Below are 14,616 nucleotides of genomic sequence, written 5' to 3'. Positions count from 1 at the left end.
CAAGAGCCTTGTGCAAATGGCTTGATTTGGATGAGTTCGGTGCACAGCGCTAAGCTCCCCGATGGGCGCGAGGTTGCCATCAAGCGCGCCGAGTGTGGCGCCGGCGGCACCGGGCGCCGGCGGCAGCGGTTCGACGCGGAGCGCGCGTTCCGAGCAGAGCTCCAGGTGATGTCGCGCGTGAACCACTGGAACCTGGTGCAGCTGCTAGGCTTCTGCGAGCGCATCCTGGTATTCGAGTTCATGCCCCACGGCGCGCTCCACGACCACCTCCACGGTGGCTTCACCGATGGCTCACTGCTGTTCACATCGTGGGAGGCGCGGCTCCAGGTGGTGCTGGACGTGGCGCATGGCGTGGAGTACCTGCATTTCTACACCGTGCCGCCCATCATCCACCGCGATGTGAAGCTGTCCAACATCCTCCTTGACAATGACTGGACAGTCAAGGTCTCCGACTTCGACCTCTCCCTCGCCAGCGGCGGCACGGCGGCTCACCTATTTCTCCGCCACCGCCGGTACCGTCGGGTACATCGACCCGGAGTACTACCAACTGCAGGAGCTCACCGAGCAGAGCGATGTGTGGCCTGGTCCATCCTTTGCATGGTGGTGCTGGTAGCCACGAGGCAGGTTTGCGGCGGCGAGCTGCTGACGGCCATGGCGAGCAGCTCCTCTACTGCACTTCGCAGTGCGGCGGCGGTCGCGGTGGCACCCGCTCCTGCGGTGTCTCGGCCTAGTTGACGACGCGCAACGGCTCTTTAGCGCTGCCGATGCGTCGGGCGGCGGCCTCGTCACGTGGAACACCGTCAGCCTTCTGGTTCAGAGCGGCCGCTTTGACGAGGTTGTCGAGGTGCTCTACGATATGACGTGGAACACCATGATATGTATACAGTCATACTTAAAAAAATTTCATATTTAGTTATCCAAACAGAATATGGAATTTGATTCATGGAGAAGAATTCCATCAACACCCAAACAAAAAAAATGAATTGAATCAAATTCTGAGTAATTCATTTCTGGTGGAATCCAATGTCTAAAATGTAATTCCTGAAATGGGTTTCAATTCCTGCGAAACAAACGGGCCCTAAGTTGAAAGGTTTTAGATTTCAAAGTTTCAATGGTCGAAAATGAGGCATTGAAGTTGAAATCGCGGATTTGAAATCTCCGAATTTGTGTGTTGGTAGTGAAACCTGAATTCGAGAGCTTAATCTTTTTGGGACTTTATGTGTTAGAAGTTTCCATCTTGGTTAAAACTTGATCTTGTATTTTTGATGCTAACATTGGTTCGGGGAGTTGAAAGTTCGTAAAGTATGAAAAGCATACACAAAACACATAGCAACTGTAGGAGAATGACGGAGGATTGCCTTCAACTAGACATCCATAAGTGAGATAAAAACATTGATTTGCAATACTGTTTTTTTTAACTAACAAATGCAGCTAAAGGACCAAATGTATGAATTTATGCCGTATAAGTAAAAGTCTGAAAAATACTATGAGAGCCTGAGGCTCATATATTGCTTTGTCTTCGGACTTGTTTGGATATATAAACACATTACCTTTTAAAATTTTAATACATGGGAATTGGAGTGGAAAATGAACTAATTTTCACCTCAATCTCTCTTAAAAGATGTGAATTGGAGGGGATAATTTATGTTCACGAACGTGGCCGGTATTTTAGGTTAGCAACCTGTTGTACACTTGAAGCACGCGAATCTTGCTTCATCGGATGGCTACGGGCATGTCAAGGGCTCATCCAACGGCGGCCACGAGCTCCAGGGCGGCACGGCAATTGGATCGGAGGCCCCAATCGCCGCTTCCTTCCACGCTGACTTCCTACCAACCACGAACTACTCCAGGGACAAACCTGCAGAAGATGATGCCCGATCTGTCTCGACGGGTGTTCTTCTTGGCTCTCTTCGTCGCCCCGCTCCTCCGGCTCCCGATCCGCAGCTGCCTCCTCAAGCCCCACACTACAATGGACTCAGACTCCGAGCTCGAGTTCGAGATGCCGGGCGTGCTGCGCATGTACAAGACCGGCCGCGTCGAGCGCTTCGAGGGCACTGAGACCGTCCCTCCCTCCCCCGACGGCGACACAGCCAACGGGGTCGCGTCCAAGGACGTCGTCCTCGACCCCGCCGCCGGCATCTCCGCCCGCCTCTACCTCCCCGCCGGGGTGGAGCCCGGCAAGAGGCTCCCCGTCATCGTGTTCTTCCACGGCGGCGCGTTCATGGTCCACACCGCCGCCTCCCCGCTCTACCACATCTACGCCGCCTCCCTCGCCGCCGCGGTCCCCGCCCTCGTCGTCTCCGCCGACTACCGCCTCGCTCCCGAGCACCGCCTCCCCGCCGCCTACGAGGACGCCTTCGCGGCCCTCAAGGCGGTCGTCGCCGCGTGCCGCGCGGACGGGGCCGGGGCCGAGCCCTGGCTCGCCGCGCACGGGGACGCCTCCCGCGTCGTCCTCGCCGGGGACAGCGCCGGCGCAAACATGGCGCACAACGCCGCGATACGGCTGCGGAAGGAACCCATCGATGGGTACGGCGACACGGTCAGCGGCGTCGCGCTCCTGCACCCGTACTTCTGGGGGAAGGAGCCGCTGGGCGCGGAGCCCACGGACCCCGGCTACCGCGCCATGTTCGACCCCACGTGGGGCTTCATCTGCGGCGGGAAGTTCGGCCCCGACCACCCGTACATCAACCCGACGGCGGCGCCGGAGGAGTGGAGGCAGCTCGGGTGCCCCCGCGTGCTGGTGACCACGGCGGAGCAGTGCTGGTTCGTGGAGAGGGCGCGGGCGTACGCGGAGGGGATCAAGAAGTGCGGGTGGGACGGGGAGCTCGAGTTCTACGAGAGCAAGGGCGAGGGGCACGTCTTCTTCTTGCCCAAGCACGGCAGCGACAACGCGCTCAAGGAGCTCGCCGTGGTGGCCGACTTCGTCAGGCGCTGTTGAGATTGATTTGCTTGTTCGTCCGGCACCGGGTGAGTGATTTAGCAGCCAAGATACACACAGGGCACAGTTTATGATTCTGGTTGAGTTTGTTGGTCAGATTGCAAGATTGAAAGGAAATAAGGAGTAGAACTGTATTATCTGGCAGGAGTACTCTTTGTTCTGAATTTCTGACGTGCGCTCGGAATTGAGATTGGCGTGGCACTGAATTTCTTGAGTAGGCAAGCAGCCTGCTGTGTTTGAGCTTGAAATTTCCTTGAACCTGAATTTTGGCCAATATGTGTACCTTCTGGTTCACAACGCAGTAACTTCATCTCGCAATTCGACAACTCAGTCACAACTCTTTATGCTTGAAAATGATGGACACTGTTTCGTTGAGACTGAATTCTGCCCATAACTCATCTTTTACTTCACTGCCTTCACAAACCAAGAACTTCATCTCACATCTTGACAACTCGACTCATAAAGCTAGGAATTGACCCATTTCAGTGAATGTTTCTTTCGAACTCCTGCTACATTTGCAGATTTGCTTTACTGAAAACACAGAAAGCGCAAGAGCATGGCACTGACATCCGTTTATTCTATTCCGAATTCAAAAGAAGTTCTGGCCTTGTTTAGTTCCCAATTTGGGATAGGCAAAATTGACATTTTGCCATAAATGCGCAACTGTAGCGTTTCGTTTGTATTTGTGAATTATTGTCCAAATATTGACTAATTAGGCTCAAAAGATTCGTCTCGCAAAATACAACAAAACTGTGCAATTAGTTTTTGATTTCGTCTACATTTAGTACTCCATGCATGTACCGCAAGTTTGATGTGATAGGGAATCTTCTTTTTGCATAGCGTCAAAGTTGGGAGTTTGGAGGGAACTAAACATGGCCCTGATTGCAATACCTCTTACACAAATCAGTAGTGCTTCAGACACTTGTAAGTAAAGGAGCAGATTTTATTACGGTTGCAATAACGGTTACGATTTTTAGTTACTCGCAATAAAAGGAACAATTTTCATCACACCTTATTACAGTGCCTTAGTAACGATGAATGAAATTGCAATGTGAACTGTCCCCGCCCCCAATGATTCATTCAGTCTTCGCCAAGGAAGGTGACCAGCCTGTCCATCAGTGCCAAGGACTCTTCGCACTCCGTCTTGTGGAGGAAGAACACATGCTCCTCCACTACGGACTCCAACCACTCCACCGAACCGCGCCACCCGCTCTCCTTCACAGCCTGGTAGTACGCCGCGGCCCTCGCCCGCGCGTCCTGATCTTTCTCGGCCGAGCAAACAAGTAGCTTCCGGCACGCCAGGTTCTGCAAGCTCGGCGCTCCACCGGCCATCGGGTTCAGCCTCGGATCGTCCAGATCTTCAGTGTTCTGCGGACTAATTAGCGACCAGAGCTTCTCTGTCATCTCTCTCGTCTCCCTTGACTCGCCGTCGACCGGCTCCTTTCCGCTAAACATAGGATGCAACAGGATCGCCCCCTCCAGAAACGCCCCAGAAGGCAAACCACGGCGAGAACCTGGCCATGATTACTATGTTGTGAACAATGTTGGCGCCTCCGCTGTCGCCGGCCAAGAAGACATGTCCGGTGTCGCCGTGGTCGGACAGCCACGGATCGGCGCCTGACGCGGCCTAACTGAGCGCCGCCCATGAGTCGTCGTAGGCCGCTGGGAGCGGGTGCTCCGGGGCGAGACGGTAGTTGATCGACACCGCCAGGACGGCAGCCTTGGAGGCGACGGAGTTGAGGTACCTGTGGTACATCGGAGAGGCGGCCCAGTGGAGCACCAAGCCGCCGCCGTGGAAGTACACGAGGATCGGCAGCTTCTTGTGCTCGGCGGTGAGGACGTGGTCGGGGATGTAGAGGCGGACGAAGACGCCGGTGGCGCCGTCGACGACGACGTCCTTGGAGGTGACCCCGGTGACGGCGTCGAAGCCCGGCGGGGTGGTCTCCGTCCCGTAGAAGCGCTCGACACGGCCATCGTCGTGAACTCGGAGGAGCGGCGAATCGAATACTAGTTTTGTGGATGGATCCATGGATAGCGAGCTCTGGAGCCTGGAGCAGGCAACAGGACGAGTATGTTTGGGAAGAAGCGATGAAAAGATGAATCATGAATGAGTGGATTCGTTTCTTTCGCCACCAACCCCGCACAACTGCGTTTTTAGTTGGTTCATTGATGTACTAGTCAGGGTTGGTTTCAAATGGTACGTGTGGAGCACGAGCACTATAGAATCGGTCATGCTTCGTCCGTTCCAAATTGCAAGATATTTTAATTTTTCTAAGTTTATAAATATTATTATGTACACTATATCTAGATGCATAATAATATCTATGAACCTAGAAAAGCTAAAATGACCTACAGTTTGGAACGGAGTGGATCCATCTCTATATTTCAGGTCTCTGAAATTTTCGGTTTTTTCCGGCGATCGCATATGCTGGTTCTACGATGAATAGGACAAACACAATGCTCCAGCTGCCATATCAATAATGCAGATCTTGTTTTTCGATGTTCCTATGTTGATTTTCGATGCTGCGAGCTCTCGTCTGATTTTTGTCCGGAAAAAAAAACACACGCATCTGAAACATAGCAACACCTTGTTTTTTTCTCCCTGAAGCGAATCCTAGATTTATATTCTCGGTTTAAAAAAAAAAGAGAGGCCTTTGTAGTCTTGCGTGGTCAAATTACCTGCCGTGAATTGAGCCAAAGCGAAAGCGATATCACAAAAGATCAGCCTGAGACTCCAAGCCCAATCATTCAACAGAAGTTTCTGATTATTCAATTCAGCAATCAGATTTTTATTTTACATAATTCAGCAATCAGCTGCACCGTCGCTTGTTGCTCCATTCGTTTCGGCCAGTGTGGTCGTAGTCACGCATGACGTATTCAGTTCCCAGCGAAGAAGGAAACGAGCCGCTCCATGAGCGCCGCGGCCTCATCGCAACCGGGCTTGAAGAGGAAGAAGACGTGCTCCTGGCCCTCCGACTCGAACAACTCCGCCGTGCCGCTCCACCCGCTCGCCGCCAGGGCCTCGTAGTACGCCCTGCCCCTCGGCCGCGTGAAGTCCTTCTCCGCCACGCAGACGAGCACCCTCTTGCACGGGAAGTTCCGAAGGCTCGGCGCCGTGGCGGTCAGGGGATTCAGCCGCGGGTCGTCCGCGCCGTCCGTCCCCTCGGGGCACACGAAGCCCCACATCTTCCCCACCATCTCCATCGCCTCCGGCGTCTCCCCGTCGACGGGCTCCCTCCCGCCGAACCCCGCGTGGAGCAGAACCGCACCCTCGACCCGTGCCTCCGCCGCCGCCGTGCCCGTGCCCGCCTCTCCTTCGGACGCGGCCATCATCAAGACGTTGTGAACGATGTTCCCGCCGGCGCTGTCGCCGGCCAGGAAGAGGCGGCCGTGGTCGGCGTGCTGCGACAGCCAGGGATCGCCGTTACCAGAGACCGCCCACTTGAGCGTGCGGAAGGAGTCCTCGTAGCCGGCCGGCAGCGGGTGCTCGGGCGCGAGGCGGTAGTTCACGGAGACGACGAGCAGGCCAGCCCTCGCGGCCAGGGAGTTGAGGAAGGGCTGGTACGCCGGAGACGCCGCCGACTGGGTGACGAAGCCGCCTCCGTGGAAGTAGACGAGCACGGGGAGCTTCTTGCTGTCGTCAGACCGGGAGGCTGTGTCCGGGAGGTAGAGGCGAACGTAGAGGCCGGTGTCGCCGTCGATGACGACGTCCTTCGACGTGACGCCGGTTGAGGCGTCGAGGCCGGGCGGCACAGTGCTGGTGCCCATCAGGCGGTCGATGCGCCGGTCGCTGTAGAGGCGGAAGAAGGGAGTGTCCACTATGATTTCGGAGCTCGGATCCATGGCGAGAATGGGTGGGGTCGTGGCTCGTGGGGAGCAGTGGTAGCTGACGAGCTGATTGTCCAACGTTTCTTCTGGTTGCGGTATACAGAGCTCGGATCCGGGCCAGATGGTATTAGAAATGGTAAAGAAGCTCGTGATGCACATGGTCAAAAGGTGTCAGTGTCATCCTCTTTTTTCCCCACTTTTTTGGAAGAACATTGTAGCCTTGTTTAGTTCACCCCCAACTCCCAATTTTGGCACTATGCAAAAAGAAGATTCTTCATCACATCAAACTTGCGATACATGCATGGAGTACAAAATGTAGACGAAATTAAAAACTAATTGCACAGTTTTGTTGTACTTTGCGAGACGAATCTTTTGAGCCTAATTAGTCAATGTTTGGACAATAATTCACAAATACAAACGAAACGCTACAGTGTGCTACAGTGCTGTAACAGTAATTTGGCACCTCCAAACTTTGGCAACTAAACAACACCGTAGTACTGTCAGTGGGCTGACTTGTCCCTCAGCTAATTTGTGGCCAGCGGTACCTCCCGGTCCATCATTGAAGCTAATTTTTTTTGAAAAAGAGCAGGGGAATTGCTATTTCATTTAAGGAGGAGGAGGAGGAAGGTCCAAATTACAATAAATTCAATATTACATAAATAGACACGCTTGTACAACATTAACATAAAAATAATAAGAGCTCTCTAACCCACTGATGGAGTACCACACGCCCTACAAACGCCAGTTGACATACTCCTGTATCAGTGCAACGACTTGGTCAGGCCTCATGCTCCTCCCTTCAAATACTCGCATATTTCTCTCCTTCTAGATGTTCCACGCCGTACGTATGATGATCGCTGCCGCTGTGACCTTCTCTGCTTCTTTCTGAAGGGCGAAAGCGTTTTGAATTTTTGATCCACCGGTCTTCCACGTTAATCTCGCCTGAACCCTGAAGTACGTGTTGCAAATTGTTGCCCTGTCCAATTGCTCACCCGGAATACTCCATAGAAGCTCTCAATTACACAATTCCAGCCCATCGGGTTGTTGCAGGCCATCCCTTCAATGGGCCCGTGGGGAGCCTATCTATCTATACTCCTTGGATGAACGAGAGGATATAAAAAGCATACTCGATCTATTTCGAGGCTGTAGATTGAAGCATAAAAAAGATGGGTGCCATCTGACCCAAAACTGCTGCTGTACTCCGCAATCCCTCTGTTTTCGTGGGTTGGAGCGACCCAGTTCCGCTCTGCGGTCTGTTGGTCAGCCCTCCGATCCGTGAAGATGGCCCGCGCAAGGTAGCTAGCTTTTTTGATGCAAATATCTGGATGCTTTATTTCAAAATAAATAAATAAATAATTGTATTTAGTCATGTTATGGTAGCATACCAATATATTATCATATTTTGTGGCGTATTTTTTTAACATGAATTAAAGAGAAAAGGTAGCACCTTAGATATAAACATATTTTTTGGTAGTTATTGAAGCTACATAAAGATTTATACATTTCTCACATGAATATAATTTTTTTAGATTTTTTATTTTCAATGTACATTTTTGTTTGTAAGTTTTTGCTACGATTACAAAGATCCTTATCTTATATTTTAGTAGAATGTTCAATGCATACTAAAGGAGTAATAATTAGAATTTAATTTTGAATATGACCTTTTTAGTTGTTAGTATATCTAAATCTCATTTCCTTTCTTTGTTCTCCAGTCATCCGTTGCTACAGCCTCATACAAGCATGATCTCATTTTATCTCATGGTTGTTGCACCTTTTCCCCATTATAAACTCTGACGTTGGGTCAGTAAACACGTTGTTGTGGCTACCAAGCTATATTCTTAGTCTTTATGCTTATTACCTCTCTCTCTTGCTTCTACTTTGAAGGGGCTACGTTGTGGTCACCAAAGATACATTCTTGATTGTGACCGTTATTCCCTCTCGTCGGACATTACATAGAACATGCTATGCCGTCCATGCCAAACATCAATTTCTTCACTATTTAATACGGTTATTTTGGAATTGTGGCCCTCAATTTGCTCCACCAGATCATCCACTGTGTTGCTGGATCCAACCACTATTCCATCAAATCGACACGCTCGTTGTCTCATGCTAGCGCCCTGTTGCCCAATCGGGGGCAACAATTATAGTGAATCGATGAGTTTTAGGTCGGGGGATAGACATATTGATTGTATATTTTTTTCCATTAGTCTAGTTATGGTTGTTAGCCTAGCCCTACTCGCTAGTGGCAGCAAAGGTTAGCAGCCAATAGCAGTACACTACTGCTTACATAGTTCGTCCTCTCTTGCTCCCTCGTGGCACATGAAAAGATTTAACCCGTCGCATGGTGATTGTTATGCTGGTCAACGTGATCCTTTTTCAATGGAGACGCGTCTCAATGGAGCTATCTGCGATGATGATGGTCGCTGATCACTACTATAGAAAGAGTTATCATGAACGGGTCATCACTAGAGGTTTGACCCAAACCGGTGGTGACATGTTTTCATCACCGGTTCGTGAGTAGCTAGGCGTAGTGGAGGTTGAAACTGATGATGAAAATGTACATCACCGCCGGTTCTATCCACGAACCCGTGGTGAAAATTGGAATAACCCGTATGTGAACCATAGCCCTTCTATATCTTATCCACATCTGTCCCCTTCTCTCCACCAGCCTCCCCCCTCTCCCTTATATTTCCACCTGCGCACCAATCCCCCCAGCTCCGATCCCCTCCAACTGCATCTCCCTCCCCACCTCTCTCTCATCCCCTAAGCTCCCCCCTCCGCTCATCCCTCCTCACTGGCAGTAAGGAGTAGCGGCAGCGCACAAGGAGCGGGCAGGGACGGTGGGCACAGGTGGCAACGATGAAGGCGGTGGGCGCGAGTGTGGGATGCAGCCATGATGACGGACGTAGGCGCCGAGCTGCGATGATGGGCACGGACACGGACCACGATGGTGAGCGTGGGTGCGAGATGCAGCGGCGATGACAAGGGCTTCGTCTCCCCCACGGTACGCTGCCTCTCCCTCCCTCCCTCCCTCCCTCTCTCCTCGAAGCTACTGCAGTTGGTGGTGGGCTCTGGTGGTGCTTTTTTTAATTCTTTTAATATGCTTCACTGCCGGTTCATGGTCCGGCGGTGTTGGGGATATTATCACCATTGATCCAAATCCAATGGGAGGCCAAACCTGCAGTGATGTTGAATTTCAGACTAGCGGTGATAGGCTGATGTGGAGTAGTGGATGGAAATGCGTGTTGCTAGCGTGGTGGCCTCATCATCATGCAACCAATTAGTGATGCCGGTCAGATTTGTACCAAATGTTCTACTCCTCACATGTCCCATTGGCTATGGTGGCCGCCTTACTATCACTAGTGCCGGTATGGCCCTCTTTCATGGTGATTTTGTCATCATGATCATTTATATATTTTTTCTCCTTCTAATCCATCGCCTACACTATGACTTTGCAGTCTCGCACAAAGCAGCGGTTTTGCATTTGTTGGTGTTGCACAAAGCTAGCCTGTGTATGTGATGCAAGCTGCTCCTAGCTGCATCCACACTTCCATTGTCATGTAAATTTACACACTTTGCCTTTACTGGTGCACGACTTGTATATGTTTGCTCTTCCGTCTCACTATTGTTATGTCTTGTGGCCCTGAGACACCAATTGAAGTCCATCGGAATGCTAAGTTTGGTCTCATTGCAAAAACTACACGAACCTAAATTGAATAAGTTGTGGTCACATCACAAAAGTTACATACTTTAATTGTGAGAAAAGACCAATTTTCAAACACTTTTTTTTTCACCCCATGCTATATCTTATCAACATGGAGTTCATGGATGATTCAAACATGTTTTATTTCCATCCCATACGATATTTTTTAAAAAGATATTGTTTAGATTCCAAAATTACATAATTATTAATCACATTGATATGAACTCTTTAATCGAATTAGTCTAGACCATTAGAACATAATAAATTCAAATGGCATATATTCTTTTTTGCCTTAGCATCCCTTTTCTCTCTCCTTGATTTCAATTGTTCAGTCAAAGCTGTTTGAAATTCGAAATCATTTTCCCTATACATCACCTCTGCTACCCCTATGTGCTGCAAGCGGCAAAGCAAGCAACTGGCCAACCAATGACAATGAATAAATATGGAATCAACTTTTGTCCACTCTCTTAATAAATGTATAAGCCAACCAAAATTGGATTATCAAGTTCTTGCACAAAACATTTGTCATTACCATCGACCTCATGGGCGAAACCATCCGCCAGTTCTTGCACAAAACATTTGTCATTACCATCGACCTAATGGGCGAAACCATCCGCCAGTACTATCAAGTTCATGTATATGAATTCATATTACACTGCTCCCATTGTGCTCGTGGTGAGGGGCTCAATCCCCATGGCGAGGGCGTTGATCCTGACGACAATTTGCCTGTCCAAGGCGGTTTAATATTTAACGGAGAAATACTACACCGATTGTGTCTTAGTAGTACCTTTAGATAAAATTCAATCTCTTATTTTATCTTGACCTCATCAAAGATAAATTATGGGACCGAAACATGTTTTTTCTAGTTCAAACATTGATTATGACGCTGGATTAATGACGAACGGTGTTAATCACACCAGCATCATAAATCACGATTTATGGTGAAAAAACGTGTTTATGATGCATTTTGGTTCATCATATATTAGAAGATAATAATCAATCATAATAGATTTGTTGACTATCACGTCATCTCGTTCCTTCGGCCTAATCAATCATCGAGGAAGATATCCTTCATGTCATCAAATGCATCTCTCCATTGTATGTTTAAATGGAATGCCATCATAATTAACCAAAGTCCCCATATGAGCTTCATAATTGTCGTATTTGTTTCGTACCTGCAATAAATAAACTATCTAACATATCTTCATTGCTTATCCTACGTACTACATGCTTTCATAATATGTTAACCCTTATGATTCAGGCCCACATAGATCGGCAATGCTGATTATTCTCCTTTTCACCAATTAACATAACAAATTTTAGATATGATGGAGGGTGAAGAAGATGGCAATGCTAACTTTGCTTGTCGAAATTGTATGTATCCATTTTACACCGACTCTTTATTTAGGTGTTGTTTTCCGAAACCATGTGAAAATAAATTAATATTTCAAATTTTTATTTTCTATTTATATATTTGTTCATTGTGTTTTAACTTACTTATTTATGTATTTTTTTCATGAACCGTGTCTCATGTTCCGATGGAAATTTCATAGAAACAACAAAAAGAGTATCGTGATCTATTACTTTGGTAGTGGACGTGATATAATAGAGTTAAGTTGGCAGTCAACGTGAATGAAAAATACTAAATGTGCATGCTGCCTTGGGCTTTCCGTATGCTGCCGAGTCCATATTATATACGTCAGATATAAGAAAGGTTGCATCTTTTGTGCATACTTTTGGTAAGGTGCATGCACTCTCGTATACGGACAGGTGTATGACTCTCATATACGAACCTTTTGGTATAGTCCGTGCCGTTAGATCTTCATAAAATCCAACGGTGCATATTTTTCTTTTTTAAAATAAATGTGGGAATTTCTAGATGAATATAGCCTATTTGTATTAAGATAATAATAGATGGTATATTTTTGTGCTGAGCAAATTGTATCCCATATTCTCCCTTCCCATGGAATGGCATTGACGAGGAACTGCTCCTGTTGGGCTTGAAGCATGCACAACACCAACCTAAGCAACCTGGCCAGAATGCACTGTTGGGAGAAGGACGCATCGAAGAAGGGACACCAACGGCACAGTGCCATCATGGCTCTGCCTCCGATTCCGTGACTGTCTACTGTACGTACGTGCGCGGGCACGGGAAAGACGACGTGATGAGCGAGGCTCCACCGCTGGACAAGGCAATGCTGCGGTGTGTACCGGGGTGGGCATCTGCTATGACCGACGCGTGTACATGTTAGTGGAGGCTACAGTTGTTTATTTCAACACTAAGGCAACTACATTGGTATTGTCTAATATGCGATCTCATGTATTGATAAGTAATTATGAGACAACTTAACAAACAACTTGTAAAATATAGATTGTCTTTTTAAGTTGTCTCATAGTAATTCTATTCTCTTAATTTGTGCATAGAAGAAAAGAAATATTATAAGTTGCATGCAACTACAACTCGTACAATGATAGATTAGTCGTCTCGTAATCCTAAAATCTAGCATATGCTCTTTCTCTCTTATCATCTTCTCTCCTCCACATCACCAAAAATCTTAGTGGTATTGCATGAGACGACCTATAAGACTGTTGAGTTGTAGAAGCAGTGAATACTTTTACCCGTTGAAAGAGGATCCAGGTCCATTCCTTTCGTATCGTATATAATAAAAAAACATCGTATATAATAGAAAACGTTCCTTTGCGTTCAAAATCAGAGGACCAACGTCCTCTTCTTCCTAAGAAGAGGAACCACTTCATAAAACAAATTTTCGCATTTTTCCACTTCTACTAATAATTTAAAAATACGGATTTGAAACCAAGATCCAAGAAAAAAATCACCATACATTGCTAATAATATTCATGACCGCATCATACAAATTTTTTCAACAAAAAAAACTCACATACAAAATATGCAATTTCAAGATTTGTACTCTGTCAACCTGTGCATGCATAGTCTAAATTTAAACACCAACATATATTAGTATGCACAAACATTAAACATCACAGCAAGAAAATGAAATGAGCAAATATTATGAGAATGAAACATCAAGTAATCACAAAGTTACAACATACATGAACTTGCACGCAACTGTGAACATTAGGGAGACAAATTATTTTTAAAAAAACAAATATTTCTATTTACAGACGATTTCTCCTCTCCTCCTTGTCAATGCAAACTTGCTTCAAATGCAAATTCATTTTGCACCCATCCAGAGCATATGAGCATTGCACAGGACACCTTAGAAATTTCAATGCATTCTGTACAGTTAAGACCAAGAAAAACATGCTACCGACGATTTTTGTACAGAACAAAAATCAAATGTTTAATTTTACAAAGAATATCTCGCAAGATTCTTTCCTGTGAAAAAAAGTTCCCAATCTCAAAGGGGGAAAATCACAGAACACACACAAAGCAAATGGTGTGCTCGTCGATGCCGATGCTTGTCGCCATGTTACTTACCGTAGTGGCTCACCTGTTGGAGATGCCCAATTTTGGGCCTGGCCCAATTAGCAAAGGCTAGCCTAATTAGTAAGCATTATATATATTGCTAATCACCTGTCACAACTTGATTAACCCTAGGGCTAATAAACCAGCCGCAATAAACTTACCCCATCAAGAGTGCGTGAATTATCTCCCATGCGATGCTGCAGCCGCGGAGGCGGCCACGCGCGGCGCGGTGACCGAGATGGTGCGCTTATTCCGCAGCGGTAACCTCGCCTCCAGGGTCTTCGACCGCCAGCTCCTCTCCCCGCGCCCCGGCGCTGCCGGCCGGGGCCCCCAGCAGAGCCGGCGATAGCCGCCACCGTCGCCCAAGCCCGGCCGTCGTGCACTGCAGCAACACCTAGACGGCCGGCCGACACAGGGCCGCCGATGGCGCCGTCGGGTGCGTGGTCTGGCCTGACGGACAGGCTGGACTTCACTATAGGAGAAGTTTTTGAGCAAGAGGTTCGTCGACGATTTGGTACCCAGGTGAATCATGAGTCGCCCAGCCCCCGTGGTTCATTCTTTCTGCTCGCTACGTTTCGTCGTTCTTTGGTTCGGATTTCAGAGGAAAGTGTTGGGTTCATTCTTGAATCTTGTCTGGGGGGTCATGCTCCATTCTTCCATGTGGTAGAAGTGAGCCACAATCACTTTCGATTTTCAGTG

The 14,616-nt window shown here is 48.1% G+C and overlaps 3 protein-coding genes and 1 pseudogene across 3 annotated transcripts; 2 read left to right on the top strand and 2 right to left on the bottom strand.

Annotated features, from left to right (window-relative positions):
- Positions 1-30: 30 nt before the first annotated feature.
- Positions 31-735, top strand: LOC101771176 (serine/threonine-protein kinase-like protein CCR4). The gene has a single exon (XM_004959455.1). The coding sequence runs from the start codon at positions 31-33 to the stop codon at positions 733-735; it is 705 nt and encodes a 234-aa protein (XP_004959512.1).
- A 1,001-nt stretch (positions 736-1,736) lies between these two features.
- On the top strand, positions 1,737-3,243 carry LOC101773850 (probable carboxylesterase 7). The gene has a single exon (XM_004956988.4). It carries the CDS (start codon positions 1,868-1,870, stop codon positions 2,936-2,938), a length of 1,071 nt encoding a protein of 356 aa, XP_004957045.2. The 5' UTR covers positions 1,737-1,867; the 3' UTR covers positions 2,939-3,243.
- A 617-nt stretch (positions 3,244-3,860) lies between these two features.
- Positions 3,861-5,139, bottom strand: LOC101773430 (annotated as a pseudogene).
- Positions 5,140-5,649: 510 nt separating this feature from the next.
- LOC101773023 (probable carboxylesterase 12) lies at positions 5,650-6,974 on the bottom strand. The gene has a single exon (XM_004956987.4). It carries the CDS (start codon positions 6,923-6,925, stop codon positions 5,816-5,818), a length of 1,110 nt encoding a protein of 369 aa, XP_004957044.1. The 5' UTR covers positions 6,926-6,974; the 3' UTR covers positions 5,650-5,815.
- Positions 6,975-14,616: the final 7,642 nt, after the last annotated feature.

Source organism: Setaria italica, chromosome II (assembly GCF_000263155.2).
Source record: "Setaria italica strain Yugu1 chromosome II, Setaria_italica_v2.0, whole genome shotgun sequence".
Lineage (NCBI taxonomy): Eukaryota > Viridiplantae > Streptophyta > Magnoliopsida > Poales > Poaceae > Setaria > Setaria italica.
Note: the sequence above shows the minus strand (reverse complement) of the source record. Positions and strands in the feature narration are given on the sequence as shown.

What these genes read in the sequence shown, in the direction of transcription:
- LOC101771176 (XM_004959455.1), top strand. Translation starts at nt 31, where the DNA reads ATGAGTTCGGTGCACAGCGCTAAGCTCCCCGATGGGCGCGAGGTTGCC.
- LOC101773850 (XM_004956988.4), top strand. Translation starts at nt 1,868, where the DNA reads ATGATGCCCGATCTGTCTCGACGGGTGTTCTTCTTGGCTCTCTTCGTC.
- LOC101773023 (XM_004956987.4), bottom strand. Translation starts at nt 6,925, where the DNA reads ATGTGCATCACGAGCTTCTTTACCATTTCTAATACCATCTGGCCCGGA.